The sequence below is a fragment of the Rhinolophus hipposideros genome, assembly GCF_964194185.1.
Source record: "Rhinolophus hipposideros genome assembly, chromosome: 6".
In the NCBI taxonomy this organism is placed as follows: domain Eukaryota; kingdom Metazoa; phylum Chordata; class Mammalia; order Chiroptera; family Rhinolophidae; genus Rhinolophus; species Rhinolophus hipposideros.
Genome location: NC_138052.1, coordinates 38,345,919 through 38,366,050, shown reverse-complemented (window position 1 = coordinate 38,366,050; position 20,132 = coordinate 38,345,919). Strand labels below are relative to the sequence as shown.

At 33.9% G+C, this 20,132-nt stretch overlaps 1 protein-coding gene and 1 pseudogene across 9 annotated transcripts in view; one reads left to right on the top strand and one right to left on the bottom strand.

The window, feature by feature from the left end:
- Positions 1-20,132, bottom strand: part of MARCHF7 (membrane associated ring-CH-type finger 7) — a 54,354-nt gene that overhangs the window by 19,387 nt on the left and 14,835 nt on the right. For 4 of the 8 annotated variants that reach the window (XR_013993564.1, XR_013993565.1, XM_081052299.1 and 1 more), the window contains exons 2-5: positions 17,742-17,906; positions 6,194-6,383; positions 4,420-4,587; positions 1,699-2,806 (exon numbers count right to left, since the gene is read on the bottom strand). Coding sequence is in view for 6 of the 8 variants with exons in the window: in XM_081052299.1 (XP_080908425.1) it covers positions 1,699-2,806; positions 4,420-4,587; positions 6,194-6,383; positions 17,742-17,894 (1,619 nt within the window). In the remaining 2 variants the exon portion in view is untranslated. The remainder of the gene's footprint in view (positions 1-1,698; positions 2,807-4,419; positions 4,588-6,193; positions 6,384-17,741; positions 17,907-20,132) is intronic. The other 4 variants (XM_081052301.1, XM_081052302.1, XM_081052300.1 and 1 more) reach the window with 2 other exon arrangements.
- Positions 16,002-17,371, top strand: LOC308498965 (small ribosomal subunit protein eS12-like; annotated as a pseudogene). The gene is made up of 2 exons: positions 16,002-16,089; positions 16,973-17,371. The product of its transcript is annotated as a small ribosomal subunit protein eS12-like (transcript).

The window sequence follows — 20,132 nt, the reverse complement described above, 5'->3', positions numbered from 1 at the left end:
AATTTTTCATTTAATATTTTCAGACTGAAGTTGACCACAGGTAACCGAAACCACAAAAAATGAAACCTCAGATAAGGGGGAACCACTATAATTTAAATGCAGAGTGCCTTAAAATCATCATGGAAAAGCACAAGATGTAATAACACTATTAACACACAAACGATATAGCAAAATAATTTTTAAATACTGCATTTTAAACTACCTAACCAGACAGGTGGTGCTGCTTAATTTGTTTCTCTCTATAAATCACTAAACTTAATACTTTGCCCTCAGCTTACACCACTGCACTCAAATTAACCTAACTTTGAGCACAAGAGATATAATAGTTAACTACATTCTTCAGTAGACAGCTTGCAATCAGAGGGAGTTACTACAGTAACATTAAAGGTAATCAGGGCAGAATAAATTGTTCTCCAAAAAGGAAAACATGCAAATTTTAAAAGCAGAATAGTCACATGGTATAATTTGTCCTATATAAGGAAAAATGGAAATACTAGGGGAGGCCAAAAAAGTGTACACATTTTAAGAGATGTTATCTATGTATTACTTTTCGAAGTTGCATTGAATTGTAGTACCCATGTGTACTATGACAATCTTTCAAAAGATGACGTTAATCAAATGAATGCTAGCGTCATTCATTGTATTACAATTTTAATGGTTTCCTTTCTTAAAATATGTGTCCATGTTTTTGGGACTCTCTGTATAGCAGCCCAGTGCCCAACATCTCAGAAAGCTCCTTTTGTGTGAAGCTCCTTTTATCCCCAGAATTAGATGTGAATGTCTTCTTAAATCTAAAACAAAAATCTAAAATGATGTAACAGCTATGCTCCCCCAAATTCCATTACATCAGGCCTTTATGAACAAGAAAAAACAGCATGAAACACCACACCACCTTAGCTTTACATAGTCTTTTCTTCCTACAAGTATATTTTACATGTACTACTCTATCTATCCCATTTTAACATTAGAATTTACTGGGTGAAAAAACTAAGCAACTGTACTAAAATGCAAAATTAATCAAGCTAGGGATAAAATCTCTGATCTGTCATCTTTTTACTTTTATCAGACGTTTGTAAGCAGTCTTCAACTCTAAAAAAGATTTCATTTATATAAAAAGATTCTACGTCCTTAATTTAAACTGGTCTACAAAACAGTCACAACACATAAAGAATATTCAGTATACACCTGGACTTCAAAAACAAAATAAACAAATTATGCAAATGACTTTACTTCATTCCAAAAAAGATTTGAGGTGAGAATTACAAGTAAATCATCTTAGTAAAGGCTAAAACTGATTGCCTTGATAAGCCATGACCACTTGAACCCCCTTAACAATCCCATTTAAGTATGTTCACTATATTTTATAAAAATCTTTAAAAAAATACCATTTAACACTACTTAACCAAGGAATAAAGTAAGAGATTAAGATTTTTGACTTTGCGTACATCTCTATCCAAAGCTGGTTAAAAATAATCTTTAGATTATCTCTTGATGCAATCTATGTCCCAGTGCCTACCTCTGATGTTACTTCTCATCCATTTTCTGTCTGAGTAAGAGGTAACACCAAAGCTAACATCTTACTGTAAATTTCAAGGGAAAAAGCTTTAGATATCAATGTTTAAGAAGCCATTTTAGAAATAAAGACTTCTTTCTCTAATCAGCTCTTGCTTTACGGGCTTAACAGGTATTCAAATTTACCTCTCTTTTATTTTCTGCAGTCTTTCTGGGTCTCTTGAAGGTGCACTTTTAGTTTTATCACTTTTTCCATCAGATGAACTCCAACCTGAAGGAATAATATCTACAGTGATCATGACATTGTCAGTCAAATTATTTCCAAGTGCTGGGGGGACTGCAAATCGGAATAAGGAACCAGGAAGGATCCCCGTTATTCCTGTGTTTCGTCCACTGTGCGCCGAATCTGATGTGGAGCCCCCGGTGGCAGCACTGCTCGATGCTGCAGGTGCTTGTGGCCTGCTGGCAGCAGCCCCCAGGGGATCACTCTGTGCTTCCAGGTGAACCACTTCATTTGATTCTCTTCTAAAAATACGATGAGATCTAGGTGGTGTATCAGAGGTAGGTATCCTTGAAGATTCATCTCGTCCCTCGCGCCTCCTTCTAGAGAACAAAGGTGTGCATCTATTTCTAAGTGAGGAAGATAACCAGGGTCCTGTATTTCTACCTTCAGATTCTTGGTTAAAATTTTCTGAATCTGGCTCAGAGCTATGATTTTGGCTAAGAGATGACAAACCCCATCTTCGCCTAAGAAATCGAAATCCCTGAGAAGCTTCAGATGACCTATTATCGGGAACATCAGAAGTTGATGCTGCATTACTACGAGACTGTGAAGCTGTCAAGATTCTTGGAGAAACGTAAGAATTTTCAGAACTCAATGATCTTGTATTTAAGGATTCCTGACTAGACCTTCGTGAAAAAAAAGTAGATGACATACTAGAAGCTATACGTGACAGCAATCTCCTGGTTGTACGTCTACCTTCATTGTCAGAAGACTCTTGAAATGATCTTTGAGATGAACCAACTCTATCTGAATTGCTTATGGTGGAGGTTTCACCTCTATTTGAAATATAAGAAAATCCAGGCTCTGCACTGCATTGAGGAGATTCCACTTCCCTTGGAGAAAAATTTGATCTTAAAGAATTTCTACTCGAGTCCCTAGAACATGGTATGTTCTGATGTTCAGAAGGCATCTGGTGGTTTGTGGATGATGTATTTAATTGTAAAGTGCTCAATGAGTTCTCTTTTGGTCTTGCTCCCTGTGAATATGAAGAAGGAACTCTGTCTTGAACATCTGTTTTTGAAAGAAAGGAAAAATAACCAATTATGTGAAATAATTTTACTATTATTAAATTTGTATATATTACCTACTAATTACTGTCAAAATGAAACACTGGATTCAAACGGAATACTGCTACATTACAACTACACAGCTTAACTATTATTATAATTAACCATAAATGTACTTTTATTTCTATACCTTTGAAAAAATCCAGTACTGCTGTATAACATCAATATTACAAACTCAAAAGAAATGAGTTTATGAGAGGCAAATATCAATATACCAACTTGAGGAAGATAGAACAGTTGAATTTGTTGATCAGAAATTGATATGGTAGAATATCTAAATATCTAAACAGATAAATTTTAAATGGGTTAAGTAATTCAATGTAAATACTCTTGTAACAAATAAAAGCAAAATAACACTAGGGAGACAGAGTTTTGTACATTTTTCTTACTCTGCAATAGTATAAAAGTCATTTCATATAAATATTATCACACTTGAGATTTTATCGCAAACCTTGCAGCTAAAAATTTCTCCAATCTTTTTTTCTTTCAAGGTAATAAGTGATTCTTTCCCTGGTTACTTATCAAAAATACCTTTGCTTTTTAATATTGGCTGGAAGCTATGAGTTTAATAATAGAATCCTGACAACTGCAATTTTAAAAGTAAACCACTGGTAAAAACAAACAAACAAACCAAAAAACCAAACCAAACAAACAAACAAAAACTACACCATTGGTGGTTCTAAATTTCAAAGGGGAAGAGAAATACTTAGCAGTCCTTTATAAAGATACTCATCCACACACCTAGTTTAAGGGCTACATTGCTAACTGACATAACACATGGAGTCTCATAAAAGGATAGTGTTAGGGGTAAATCTATTCTATCCTGTACTTTTACATCCCCAAACCTAGAAGCTATTAATACTAGCTACTAAAGCTCCTGCATGCAAAGCCAAGCAAATAAATAGATGTTTTCATTTGTCTTAAATAGAGCAAAGGATTGCACCAATAAGTTTATTTAAAATAAAACCTTTAAAAACAAATGCATTTTCTATGTAAATCTAACTCCACTTGCCTGCTATATTTGTCTACCTCAATTAGTACTTTTTGTCTTCAGTTACTTAGTACTATTGTTTTATGGTCTTTATTTTTCAAAAGCTTATGTACACTGACAAATGACGTGGGCCTTTATTTCAACTGAACAAAAATAAAAGGGTGTCTGTGTTAAATAAAAGTAATTCTAAATTATGTCTTAAAGTGGTGATTTCAAGCTTTAGTTCAAATTTAACAATAAGTAGTTACTTATTACACTACACGAGGCAATTTATACTGGAGTGTACAAGAATTATTTAATGTACTTTACAACATATACCTTCTTAAAAAAAAAATCCAAGTAAACATTTATCAGCAGATAGAATCTGAATATCCATGCACATCTATTTTAAATTGTTTACATTTTAAAAGCAAAACAAATAAGGTACTAGGAAACATATTAAGCTTTTTTGAAATTTTCGTAAGATTCACTTCATTTATTCTTTTGCACTGTGATTTTAGTGATATACATAAAAGGGAAAATGTAGTATTAGATAAGTTATATATAACAATACAGTTTATACATACATGACGAAGTTGTAAAATCACCACTCCGGTGACTATAATCCATAAGATTACTAATGGAGGAATCTGCTCTCCTTTCTAAATCTCTCCTCTCTCTCATTAAGTCAGATCCAAATGATCCAAGTACCATTGATGAAGATCTGGGAACTTGACTATGCCTCCAAGAAGAATCTTAAAATAATCAAACAAGTTTTAATTCAGAGAAAGCTTTCAAGGTTTCTGATGAAAACAAATCTTCGGTATTATATACTGACTTATAATAGGAATCTCCAGTTACATAGTTGCAATCACAAACAAAATTTAGCAAAACATAAAATTTTTCACTAATGAACTCATCACTTACTTCCTACTCAAACACATTCTCCTCTAACACTAAAATCTATCCCCGTCCATGATGCCAACGTCTCAGTCATTCTCTAGAACACCTGACTGTACAATGTAAGCACGATGTAAAATGATTATAGAACAAAATGCAATGCAAAGCTTGCCAAAGATGCAAAATTTCATGAAGTCATGAAAGTGATGTTGGAAAACAGCCAAAATCAAAATGAAAGCCATCTTGTAATGGAAGCTATTGTACTGTAGGTTACATGATACTAGTATTTATCAGAAATATTGTCATTGCCACCACATTTGGTTCATGCCTATTCTAAGAATTAAAGCATCATTGCAATTATAATCTCAATTTTGTTAGATATTTCATTTAAAAATAAATTTAAAATTTAAAGTCTGAAAACTTTCCCCCCCTTACTATTTCCCTTGAAATTTTTGTTCTTCCTCTCCTAGTCCCAATAGCCTTAATAATTTCTCTTCATTAAGGAAAATGGCCCAGGGTTATTTAATGCTATGTCTTTAGAGAGCAGAGGAGAACAAAAATCTTTGCACAGTTGTGTTTGTCTACAAAGTTGAGGTCAGTCTGCTCTTACCCATCACACTACTCTTAATATCCTTCAGATGGGCAGTGTCTTTCCCATGGCGGTCCTGCCTATTAAAATAGAAAGGAATCGCTTACACTAATTCAACTGGTAATACATACGCATTTTAAGAATTTTATCTCCAATCGTGTCATCACAAGTTCTCACCTTAAAACTATTTCAGGCACTGGCTAGTGTTTAATTTAAAGAGTGTAAGTGAGGAGGGAGACTCCTGCCTTCTCAACAAAGGATCTTTTCAATTTGTGCAACAACTGTGTCTGTGAGTACAAAATACCAAACATAAAGCTTTACGGATAAGCCATCTAAATCCGAGAATGGTTAAATGACTTGTTCAATGCCACATAGCTCGAGGGCTAGAATCATGGCTTTCTAATTCCTAGTGTAGAACTCCTAGTACAATGCCACCAACTATTTTTTAACTAAAGAATTTCTGTATTTTCTGAAAATAAATATATTACCACAATGTTTATCATTTACAAAAGATACGCCTTAAAATATTTTTAATCTACTTCAGAAAAATTGGCTTTCCTAGTAACAATTTAAAAATTTATCTCCCATGCCACTTTTACCAATTTGATCACCACACATTATCAGCTACTCCAATCAATTAACATTTGCAAATATCCTGTTTGTATAAAACATTTGTATGAAATTTAGAACAAAAATTCAAAATGTAGAGTTAATTTCAGTCCTAGCACTAACTTAAAGTAGGATGTTGGAAACTCCATTACATTTCTGATTCACTGCCTTATGTGTGCTCTACTTGCTTTTCCCATGTCTTGGTAAAAGGGCTTTAGTCCAAAATATACATATAATGACTCGTAAACAAATTTAATTGTTACCTGATACTGCATTTAATTCATGTCCAACATTTCTCCCTGCTGAGGTAGATGTACAGTTTGTACAGGAAAGTTTAGGTCTTTTTGAATCGTGATCCCGTTGCTGGTTTTGTGATCTCGAACGTGCTCCCTGAGTTATCTCAGACTCACTATACCATGTAGACTGAAATGGAGATGCAGATGCAGATGGAGACTATAAATTAAAAAAAAAAAAATGTAAAGAACAAATTGTTTGCATTCAATATTAAATTTAATCTACGATACTCTAATACATTCCCAAAGGACCAGTCATTCCTCACATACACAACTTTTTCTACCATACAGATTTTTCAGTCTTTCTTCCCTCCTACCCACTTGTCCCTTTACTTCATACTGCAATTGTATTTTGTTGAGTGAAAAATCTGCTTTAGATTAAGTCTTCTGTATAACTGTATAAAAACATCTTTTGTTAGGAAACACTGAAGAGTAAAAACTTTATTCATTTTGTTTTCCCAGTTTAACATTTAAACATTCTGAGGAGCCAGTTTCCTGTACTTAGAGGTGGACAAAACAGCAAGAAAGGCACTAATATATAAACTGATTGTGAATACTTTACTATAAAAATACAATTTTTCAATAAAAAATTTATCCTGAATCTAATGTTCATTCGTAGAAATATAATCCTATAACACTATAAACAGTATGTTTTAAAAGAAATCTAAATATCTGGAATTTCTTCATCAATGAAGCAAGTTACAGCTAAAACAAGTACATATTTTAAAACTCTTAGCTCAAGGTTTTCTCTATTATAATAATATACAAATATACATACACAAAATAAAACACAAAACATAAAAGTCACTCACAATGTACAAATTATTTTATTTCTCCCTAACTCTTTAATTGGCTAAGCAGTGTACCCAATATAATGTACCACAAGGAAAAGGATAACTGTCTCCTTAAAAATATAGGTTTAAGTAAGAACATATTTCAACCCAATTACTGAAATTGTCCTTTTATTTAACAAGAAGTTTCCTTCATTGCAAAGTTCTTATCTGGAGAGAGAGAGAGAGAGAGAGAGAGAGAGAGAGAGAGAGAGAGAGAGAGAGAGAGACACACAGACACACACACACACACACACACACACAGACACACACACACAAAGACTAAGAAAGATACATTTGACACACATCCTAAATTGCCTGTAGATACCTAAGAACTAGAATAATTTCTAGGGAATAAGGGAAAACATTTAAAAAATAATTTTAGCATGTATGTGCAGTTGATTTTATTAAAGAGTATTAAAAGCAAACAATGTTCTTATAAGTGTAATATTTCTTGACAAAGTTAAAAATGGAATGTATCATGAACCACAAATTCAGTCTGTTAATCTAATATTCAGTTGATAAACGTTAAGAAACCAAATAATGTGCTCCATCTGAGTTCTAGAGTACAGATAACAAGTAAATAAATAATTATAAACAAGACTTAACAGGAAGTATGTTGAAAGTTTTACAGAAAAGAACCTGAGGAAATCACTGAGGATTCATAGAAGGTGGTAAGAGTTCACTGGGCAGGTAAATGAGGAAGAAGATTATGTAATAGATAACACAACAGGATGTATTAACCACTCTACCATGGAAATTCTTCTGTAGCATTACTACTTACTTGATCTTCTAATATGCTTCAATTATGAGAAGCATACTGCATGTGTTAAGAGAACTTTACTGATAAACTGCACACATACAGAAAAGCGGAGGATTTAAAGCTGAAAAAGTAGGAACAGACTACATCAGGATTTCATCCATCCCTTGCCCAGAGAATATTTTGCTAATTGAATGTGGCACTCTTCACCTTAGCACAAACTTGGTTTCACAATCCTCCGGCACCCCGTACTCCACAGAGCCTCAATCAATGAAATGGAATAGCACAAGAGATGAAACGCATTAGACAGTTCAAAACCAAACCATTTTCCGTGCCATTATCAGGGTATTAGGAAAATTACCCTGCATGACAATGATTTAATACGTCTGGATTTCAGAGACCAAAATAAAAAATGTTTTAATTTAAAATTTAGAAAGAATTGCCACTTTTGACAAGGAAATCTAAAATAGCAAATACCATCTAATCTCGTCCCCGACTTTTTTTAAAAGGGCATTTTATGTGCTCATAAAACACGAAGGATGTAACAGAATAAAAGACTTTTAAATTGAATACATTTTATTTGTACAAAATCCATAACTTGTTATTTTTCTCATTTTGCATGGACTAAACAAATTGCTAATGAATAGTACTTCTGCAAATAAATGTTATTTTGGGGAACTATTGAAGGAGAATATAGCATCAGATCAACTACTTTTTATAAAGATCCTTAGAACATTGTGAAAGGTAAAAGGGTAGAATAAACAGAGAGTAGAAAAATCAACTACAAAGTCACTGGAATAGCAAGAAATAAATTCTTACAACAAAAGTAATAGAAACAGAGCAATTATGAAAGATAAAAACTCAAATTTAGAGACAATGTGAGAAATAAACAGTAAGTCTAAAATCAGTTTCCTAGCATTGGCTACTTGTGAGATAAAGAAACACTCACTACAAAGAAAACAATTTTCATGACACAACTCTAAAAGGTAGCAACCTGTATGTTATCACAGAGACAAAAATGCTTGTTAATATCAGTATATGGAAAAGAAAAACAAAACTTTTTTGCTGGCTTAAATTCACAACCAAACGTTTTCCTGATCCATTGTTCAAATATCCTCAGTCTGAATAAATTAGTTTTTTTTCCGTTCTGAATTCTTCTAACAATAAAGTATGGGAATCATTTAACAATATACTCTCTTATCTTTCCACTGTCTAGAACTACTGGTGGCCAAATAAAATCAGGGAATGAGTCTGTCTCCAAAATATACTGCTTTGTAGATAATAGAGGCTTTAAAAAAGTGGTTTTGGATTGGGCAGAGGACATAAATAGACAATTCTCCAAAGACATACAGATGGCCAAATGACATATGACAAGATGCTCAACTTCACCAGTCATCAGGGAAGTGCAAATCAAAACCGCAACGAGGTATCACCTCACAGCTGTCAGAATGGTTATTATCAAAAAGTCAGTAACTAGTTTGGCAAGCATATGGAAAAAAGGGAACTTTTGTGCACCGCTGGTGGCAATGAAAACTGGCACAACCACTATGAAAAACTTCTGGGTATTTATCTGAAGAAATCCAAAACACTAATTCAAAAAGGTATATGCACCCCTATGCTCACTGCAGCGCTATTAACAACAGCCAAGATATGGAAGCAACCTAGGTGTCCATCGACAGATGAATGGAAAAAGATGTGATGTATACACATACACACACACACACACACACACATACACAGAGGAATATTAGTCAGCAATAAAAAGAATGAAATCTTGCCATTACAACAACATGGATGGATCTATGCTATTATGCTAAGTAAAATAAGACAAATAACCGTATACTTTCACTCACATGTGTAATCTAAAAAAAACCCAAATGAAACAAGTGAACAAAACAAAAACAGATTCATAGAAACAGAGATCAAACTGACGGTTGCCAGAAGGGGTGGGGGATGATGTGTGGAAAAGGTGAAGGGGAATATAGTCAGTAATATTGTGATACTTTTGCATGGTGACAGATAATTACTAGATTTACTGTGGCAATCACATCATAAGGTATAAAAATGTGGAGTCACTATGATACACCTAAAACTAATATAATATTGTATACCAACTACACTTGAATTAAAAAAAATATTTTTAAGTATTAGGTTGGTGCAAAAGTAATGGCGGTTTTTACAATTATTTTATTTTATTTTATTGGGGAAGGGGAATAGAACTTTACTGGGGAACAGTGTGTATCTCCAGGACTTTTTTTCAAGTCGTTGTCCTTTCAATCTTAGTTGTGGAGGGTGCAGCTCAGCTCCAGGTCCAGTTGCCGTTGCTAGTTGCAAGGGGCGCCGCCCACCATCCCTTGTGGGAGTCGAATCGGCAACCTTGTGGTTGAAAGGATGTGCTCCAACCGGGCCATCTGGGAGCTCAGTGGCAGCTCAGCTCAAGGTGCCATGTTCAATCTTAGTTAGAGGGGGCACTGCCCACCATTCCTTGTGGGACTGGAGGAGTTGAACCGGCAACCTTGTGGTTGAGAGCCCACTGGCCCATGTGGGAATCAAACCAGCAGCCTTCGGAGTTAGGAGCACTGAGCTCTAACCGCCTGAGCCAACCCTTACAATTATTTTTAACCTTTTAAACCACAATTATTTTTTGCATCAATCTAATAGCTTTTGGATCATTTTCACTTTTTCTCTATCATGAATAATGCTGCTATCAACATTCATATTCAAGATCTTGGGTCTAAGTGATGGATCATACAGTAAATCAGTTTTAACTTTTGGAAGAATTACTAAACTTTTTTTCAAAGTGGCTGTACCAGTTTACAAACCCATAAGCAATGTATGAGGGTTCCAATTTCTTCACAACCTACCAGCTCTTGTTCTTGTCTTTATTTTAACCAATTCATGGGTATAAAGTGGTATCTCATTGTAGTGTATATTTGCATTTCCCTAATGGCTGATGATGTTGAGCATCTTTTCATGTGTTTATTGTCCATTTGCACATCTGTACAGACATGTCTATTCAGGTCCTTTCGCCATTTTAAAGTGAGTTGTCTTTATAGTTAGGATGTAAGAATTCATTGTATTTTCACTCTTCACGGCGTCCTTTGACACAGAAGTTTTTAAATTCATTAAGTCCAATTAATATTTCTGCATTTGTCATCTACATACTATAAACATCCACATGAAAATAAAAAGCAAATACAGAGTTATTAAACTTCAACTCAAGTTTTATGGAGCTTTTTTCATTTTAACTAAATTTCCAGTCTACACAGAATGGGTAACAGATTTGGCTCCTGGGGTAAACATTTTCCATTAATTACTTTCAACTCAAGAGGCTGTCTGGTATAAGAAAGGTGAATTGTATGGTATGTAAATTATAACTCAATAAAAGGAGGGAGCTACTTAATAGCCCAAGGTAGGTGAAGTACTATAGTGTATATCTCAGAAATCATATATAAATAAAACAGTTTGAAAACTTAATGGCTATAAATGTTGTATCTACATGGAACAGAGGGAATTTCCCCAATTTTCTATAACTAGCAGGCATCCATTTTTCATTTCAGATTATTTATTTTTACGATAAATAATCTTCCATGATAAATACTTCATATTACTTATTTAAACTACCCGTCCAACAAGAGGTTTACTGGAAGGATAGTAATCAATGAAATCATTATTCATTTACTATTAGTATTATATGAATTGGTTTTGCATTCAGAAAATTATTTCTAAGTTGGTTTAAGAGTCTCATGCTCTATCGACTGAGCTAGCTGGGAGACTATTTCTAAACTGGTTTAAAAAATATTCCCAAGACAAATGCCCTTAAAACAGTGCAGTAAAAAAGAACATTAATGAGAAAATACTGGCAAGTCATACATCTAATAAGGAACTTGTATCTAGAATATATAAACTTATAAATTCTTTCAACTCATAAATTTAATCAATAATTAGTAATCTTCCACAGCAGAAAACACGAGGCACACATGGGTTCACTGGTGTATTCTACCACACATTTAAGGAAGAAGTTATACCAATTCTCTACAAACTCTTTCAAAGAGATAGAAACAGAGAAAATACTTTCTAACTCATTCTGTGAGGCCAGCATTAACCTAATACCAAGACCAGCCAAAGATGTAACATTAACAAAACAAACAAAAAAGACTATAAAACATATCTCCCATGAAGATACACGCAAAAACCCTCAAGAAAATATTAGCAAACCGAATCCAAAAAAAAGTATAAGAAGAATTATACACCATGAAGACCAAGTGGGATTTAAACCAGGTATGTAAGGCTGGTTCAACATCTGAAAATCAATTTAATCTATCAATAAGCTAAAGAAACAAGACCACATGATTATATTATAAATGAAGATAAGGCATTTGATAAAATCCAATGCCCCTTCCATGATAAAAACTCTCAGCAAACTAAAAATAGAGGGTAACTTCCTCAATTTGATAAAGAATAGTACAGCTAACATACTTAATATTGAGAAACTTGAAGCCTTCCCACTAAGATCAGGTACAAGGCAAGGATGTCGCCTCTGACTCCTTTTCTTTTTAAAAAAGATATAATTGAAATATAACATTATGTTACTTTCAGGTGAACAACATAATGATTTGAAATATATGTATATATTATGAAATTATCACTACAATAATTCTATTTAATATCCACAACCAATGCAAACTTCTTTTACCTTTTGTTCAAAACTTGAGATCTCCTCTCTAAGCAACTTTCAGATATATAATACAGTATTATTAACTAGTCACCATGCTGTACATTACAGCCCCAAGACTTAAGTTTGTACCTTTTGATCCCGTTTACCCATTTTATCCTTCATCCCCCCACCTCCTGCCCCCGGCAACCACGAATTTGTTTTGTTTTTTTACGAATTTGGTTTCTTTAGATTACACACAAGAATACTCATATGGTATTTGCTTTTCTCTGACGTATTTTATATAATATAATGCCCTCAAGGTCCATCCATGTTGTCACAAACAGTGGAATTTCTTTTTTTTAATGGATGAATTATATTCCATTGTATCTATTTACAGACCATATTTTCTTTATGCATTCTCCGTCAATGGAGACTTGTTTCCATGTCTTGGCTATTTATTGTAAATAAAGCTGCAATAAACATGAGGTACAGCTATCTTTTCAAAGTAGTGTTTTTGTCTCTCCTTCAGATAAATAACCGTAATTGGAAGTGGTGGATCATATGGTGGTTCGATTTTTCATATGGTGGTTCGATTTTTAGATTTCAGGATCCTCCATACTGTTTTCCATAGCGACTACACCAATTTATATTCTCAAAAATGCACAAGACTTCCTTTTTCTCTACCCTCACCAATACTTCTTGTCTTTTTGATAACAGCTATTTGAAGGCATTTGAGGTGATAGCTCACTGTCATTGAGACTTGCATTTCCCTCATGATTAATGATGTTGAGCTTCTTTTCACGTACCCATTGGCCATCTGTATGTCTTCTTTGAAAAATAGCTATTCAGCTCTTCTGAACATTTTAAAATAATTTTGTTTAAAAATTTTCCTATGTAGGTGTGTGAGTTCTTTAGATGTTTTGCATATTAACCCCTCATCAGATATACATATGATTTACAAATATTTTCTCCCATTTGATAGGTTCCCTTTTCATTGTGCAGAAGCATTTTAGTTTGATGTAGTCCCACTTGTTTATTTTTTCTTTTGTTACCTTTGCTTTAGGTGTCAAATCCAAAAAAACTCATCGCCAAGACCCATGTCAAAGAGATTATCGCCTATATTTTCCTCTGAAGTTTTTTGATTTCAGGTCTTACATTCAAGTCTTAAATCCATTTTGAGTTAATTTGGGGGTATAGTCTAAGATAGTGGTGCAGTTTCATTCTTTGGCATGTGACTGTACAGTTTCCCCAACAAAAATTATTGAAGATTGTCCTTTCCCCATTGTACATTCTTGACTCCTTTGTGGTAAATTGTTTGACCCTAAATGTGTGGGTTTATTTATGGGCTCTCTGTTCTGTTCCACTGATCTGTGTGTCTGTTTTTATGCTAATACCATACTGTTTTGCTTACTATAGTTTTGCAATATAGTTTGATACCAGGAAGCATGATGCCTCCAGCTTTGTTCTTCTTTCTTAAGAATGCCTTGGCTACTTGAGGTCTTTTGTGATTCTATACAAATTTTGGTATTGTTTGTTCTATTTCTATATAAAAAAAAAAACCCACCATTGGTATTTTGATAGGGATTGTATTAAACCTGTGGATTGCTTTGGGTAGTATGGATATTATAACAATATTAATTCTCCCAGTCTATGAGCATGGAATAGATTTCAACTTATTTGTGTCTTCAATTTCTTTCATCAACGTCTTATAGTTTTCAGTGTACAGGTCTTTCACCTCCTTGGTTAAATTAATTCCTAGGTATTTTATTCTTTTTGATGCAATTGTAAATGGAATTATTTTTTCTTAATTTCAGTATCTGATAGTGCATCAGTATGTGGAAATGCAACTGATTTTTGTGTATTAATTTTGTATCCTGAAACTTGACTGAATTTATTAGTTTTAAGTTTTTTTTTGGTGGAATCTTTAGGGCTTTCTATATCCAATGTTATCTGCAAATACAGAGTTTTACTACTTTCTTTCCAATCTGGTTGCCTTTTATTTCTTTCTTGTCTAATTGCTCTGGCTAGCGCTTCCAATGCTGTGTTGAATAAAGGTGGCGAGAGGGGGCATTCTTGTCTCATGTGTCATTCCTGAACTTAGAGGAATAGCTTTCAGCTTTTCACCACTGAGTATGATGTTCTCCGTGTAACTGTCGTATCTGGCCTTTACTAAGCTGAGGTACATTCTTTCTATACCAATTTTGTTGAGGTTTTTTTTAATCATAAATGGATGTTGAATTTTGTTAAATGCTTTGTCTTCATCTACTGAGATGATTACATGATTTTTATCCTTCGTTTCATTAATGTGATGTATCACATTGGTTGATTTGCAGATGTTGAACCAGTCTGGCACCCCAGGAATAAATCCCACTTGATCATGGTGTATGATCCTTGAATTTGGTTTGCTAATATTTTGTTGAGGACTTTTGCATCTATGTTCATCCAGGATACTCACCTACAATTTTCTTTTTTTGTAGTATCCTTGTCTGGTTTTGTTATCAGGGTATTAATGGGTTCATAAAACGAGGAAGTGTTACCTCCTCTTCCTTTTTCTTGGAAGAGTTTGAGAAGGATAGGTACTAATTCTTTAGATGTTTGGTAACATCCACAAGTGAAGTAATCTCGTATGAGACTTCTATTTGTTCAGAGGTTTTTGCTTATTGATTCAATCTCGTTGCTATTAGTCTGTTCAGATTTTCTATTTTTTCATGATTCAGTCTTGGTAGGATGGGTGTTTCTAGGAAATTGTTCATTTTCACAGCTTGTTCAATTTTTTGGGCATATAACTGCTCATAGTAGTTCTTAGGATCCTTTGTATTTCTGTGTCATCATGTGTAACATCTCCTTTTTCATTTCTTTTATTTGAGCCCTCTTTTTTCCTTTGTGAGACTAGTTAAAGGTTTGTCTATTTTGTTAATCCTTTCAAAATAACAACTGCTAATTTTACTTATCTTTTCTATTTTCTTTTCAGACTTTATTTCATTTATTTATGTTCTGATCTTTGTTATTTCCTTCCTTATACTAACTTTGAGCTTATTTTAGTCTTCTTTTCACCATTCCTTTCTAACAATGTACTGAAAGTTCTAGCTAATGCAATAAGGCAAGAAAAGGAAATAAAAGGTATATAGATTGGGAAGCAAGACATAAAACTTTATTTGCAGAAGATCATCTATGTAGAAATCTGTCAGAATCACCAAAAAAAATCTCCTGGAAATACTAAATGATTATAGTTAAGGTTGCAAGATACAAGGTTAATATACAAAAGTCAACCATTTTCTTGTATACCAGCAATGAAAAAGTGGAATTTGAAATTAAAAACTCATAACTCAATAAGAAGATAATACTCCAATTTAAAAATGAGCAAACGATGTGAATGGACAGTCCTCAAAAATATAAAAATAGCCAATTAGCACATGAAAAGATGCTCAACATGAGACAACAAGGAAATCTAAATGAAAACTGCAATGAGATAATACTTTACACCCACGATAGGATGGCTAGAATCAAAATGTGGGATAAATGTAGGCGAGGATGTGGAGAAGTCAGAACCCTCACATACAACTGCTGGTGGAAATACAAAATGGTCCAGCCATTTTGGAAAAGTCTAGCAATTACTCAAGTAACTGAACACAGAGTTACCATATATGTAATTTAGCAATTCTACCCTTAGGTATATACACAAAATAACTGAAAACGTAAGTCCACACAGAAACTTGCACATAAATGATTATAGCAACATTATATTCTTAATAGTCAAAAGGTGAAAACAACCTGCATATCCATTTTGATGAATGGATAAACAAAATGTGGTATATCCATCCCTACAATGGAATATTATTGATCCATAAAAGGAATGAAATACTGATATGTACTACAACACAGATGAACCTTAAAAACATGCTAAGTAAAAGAAGCAAGTCACAAAAGACCATACAGTGTATGTTTCTACTCATGTATCTGAAACGACAAAATAGGAAGATCTAGAGAAACAAAGTAGATTAGTGGCTGCTTACTGCTAGAGTGGAAGGGGAGGTGGTAGTACAGTGATAGCTAAAGGATCTGGGTTTTTAACCTACAAATCATGCTTTCTGAGCTTTCTACTGTTTTATACCAGAACTACTGTGTTACATCCCTAATAAGCCTTTTCAAAAACCAAAGTGCTGTCAGTCCTAAGGAAAATTAGCTACGTCAAGAAAAGAGTACTTGTGTAGTTTATTGTAGATTATTAAGCCAAATTCATCTAAAAGATTGTTAGTAATGTATCCTCACAAAATAGCCTATTAATTTTACAATCACCTACCACTAAAGCAAAATATTTAGAAGCTATATTGTCAAAAAAGAAAAAAGAAAAACACAACAATCATTATTTTATCACTGCTTTGAATATTCAGAGAAAAGTCAGACGAATGAACATAATGTTCAAGAAAACGGATGCAGCTCTTTCCCGACTGCCACACAGTAGCTTGGAGGCATTCAAGATTCAGCTCCACTATAACCCACAGCCAAGGAGAAGGAAAGCACTGCTGCTCGAGGCTTAACGGACGTTAATGCTGCTTTACAAGAGCAGCCGAAGACCGTCCTCATTCACAACAGCTTGGTATGTGGATTCTACGCAGCTGCCAAAGCCTTAGACCAGCATGAAGCCCATCTTTGAGTGCTTTCATCCAACTGCGATGAACCTGTGTATCTCAAGTTGGTGGAGGCCCTCTGTGCTGGACACCAAATCAACCTCATTAAGGCTGATAACAACAAGAAACTAGGGGGATGGGTCAGCCTCTGTAGAATCAACAGAGAGGGAAAACCCTGTAAAGCGGTTGGTTGCAGGTGTATGGTGGTTAAGGCCCATGGCAAAGTCTCAGGCCAAAGATGTCATCGAGGAGTACTTCAAACGCAAGGAGTGAACAAATAAACTGGGCTTGTTTCAACAAAAAATTTTAAAAAGATGCAACTTTTTAGTCTTTTGACAAAACCTTCTACGTTGACATAAATTTATACTTAAATTGATACTTATGTTTTTAAGTTAAAAGGTTCCCAAGTCTTTGTAAAGTATGATTTTATAGATGATTTTATAATCCCTTATTCATAATTCTGAAGTCCAAAAGTTTTTCACTTTCATGCAGACACATTAAATGTGTTTTGACTACAGAATGCTTCAGATTCAGCTGAGGGTGTTATAAACACACTACTATTTATCTAAAATCTAAAAAAACATGTGGCCCCAAAGATTCTAAAAGAGAGACTGTGTATATATATTCCAAATTAAGAGGTTACCTGATATTCAGAATCCAGTCTAAATGAAGAGTCTCTTGAGTGATAGGTATCATTTAAACTACTTCCTCTGCTTCCAGACATCATCCTAGCACTTAAAGAGCTGGATGGTTGAACAGAAATTCTCCTTGGAATTCTTGAAGGTTTAGACTCCATTCTTAAGGTTTCCTGTGAAATGCAAATTTTAATTAATTGCCTTTGGGAAAACATGCAAACCTTCTATTCTTAATCCTCCTTTATCATCAGCTCAAATAAAAATTAACCAGGCAAATTAAGTCTATCTGGCATGGTAAATTATGAGACTATCATCACCCCTCTTCTATGAAGCAGAGGTCTAAAGTCTATCAAAGGCTCCCTACTGTCCATAACATGCAGCACACAGAAATGGGATAAGGAACTGAGGTTTGTTGTTTCCAAAGCCTGGGCTCTTTTCCTTAGTCAATTTTGTCTCTCTATAAAATCCTACATGAATTTGCCCTTGATTATCTTGCTATTCTTACCTATTATTAGTGTTCAATACTCCTACAGCGAACATTAGCTACATTGTACCAAGTGTACACCCCTTAACACAATATGCTTTCATAGGCCTTTGTATGCCTAGAAAGTCTACACATTCCCCATTCTCTTCCTGGTCATGGTCTTAAAAGAAGCATTTTCCATTGTGAGCTTCCCCTTTGTACATACTTTTATTTTTTTATTATTATAATTATTTTAATTTTCCATAGTATGTAATTTATTTATTTATTTATTCATTTATTTATTATTAGTTTCAGGTGCACATGACAAGGTAATACTTAGTTCATCATTTATATCCCTCACACTGTGGACCCCCCTCCCTTCATACTTTTATTAAGACATCATTCTACCTTATGTGGTAATTTGTTTTCCTGTCTATGTCCCCTTCTCAAAAGTGAAAATAATTTCTAAGTTTTCTTCACTAAACATTCTTCAACCCAGCCCAAGAGTAACCACTGCTATAGCAGATTTTTAACTATATACAAATGGAATCATATAAAGGGTACTCTTTTACGTCTAGTTTCATTTGCTCAACAATATATTTGTCAGATTCATCTGTATTGTTGCATGCAGTTGTATTTATAGTAAGTTCACTCTAATTGGTTTATATAGTATTTTATAGAATTCACACACAGAATTCATTTGCCTGTTCTACTGTGGACACAGGACTCTTTCCAGTTTTAGGCTATTACAAATAGTGCTGCTATAAAGATATTACTTTTATAAAATTTAAGTTTCCTGGGGAAAGGATTTACAATGAGGCCTCTGGATAACTGAGATGCCACCAGTCTTGAGAGCACAAAGAAGGGAAAAAGAAAGTAGCAAATAAAAAGAAATCACAATAATCTTTTCAACTTCTCCTACCCAATTTCAAAGTCAAAGATTATTCCCTTATTGTCCTGGGAGTGTTCTTGAAATTAAGGAAAGTATAAACAGACATACTTCACTTACTTGATGCTTAGTTTGGATTAAGATACCGTATATACTTGCTATACTAAAACATTCAAATTTAAACATTTAAGTTAAAAATACCCAATTTGTTTTAAGCATATAAACGCTTGTTAACTTATAAGTCTTGGATCAATCACCTTTCTATCTGAAAAATTACTACATAAGAATTTCATTTTTTAATAATATCTGTCTTAAACATATGGTATCAGGAATAACCGAAGCGAGGATGAAAAGAGCAAAAAACAAAACATATGGTCTATATTGCAGAAGACATAGCAAACATGAAAAAGATTTAACACAAGTTCAATATCAATTGAAACTAAGAATAGATAGCTAATGAAAAACCAGAGTAAAAGCTATACAATGGAATATGATTAAATTAAAGAAAGCTTATCAAAAAGGGCAGATTTGAATTTCTAGTTAAACATGACAGGTTATCCGCATACTAGTACATTCATTTTGGCCCCTCTTTTCAAAACCCCTATAAAATGAAGTAAATTAATCCAAAAGCTCTACCATGAAAAGAACAGGAAGCAGGGCCATAGAAGGCAAGAGATTTCAATGTATGTTTGGAAAATCCAAGTAGGAGAAGTAGAATAATTCAGCAGAGGATGAAACTACACCCTAGGTACTTAAAACAGGTAGAACTACAAGCAAAGCATATGACCTTAGCACTCTGGAAAGAATCAAGACCTGGAGGTTCAAAGCACCATAAAAAGGGTTGAAAAGACAGTTGTCGAATTAAAGTCTGTAGTTGGAGCAGTAAAACCCCAAAGTCTTCTCCTAAGTTCATTCTTCTAAAAATAGGATATTTATTCTCTGGAGAATAAGGATCTCACAAGCAATCCCCCACCCCACCCCAAATATACAATCACTTCTGTGGGAGTTAAGTATAAGGAATAAAAGAAAATCTATATACTCAATGTT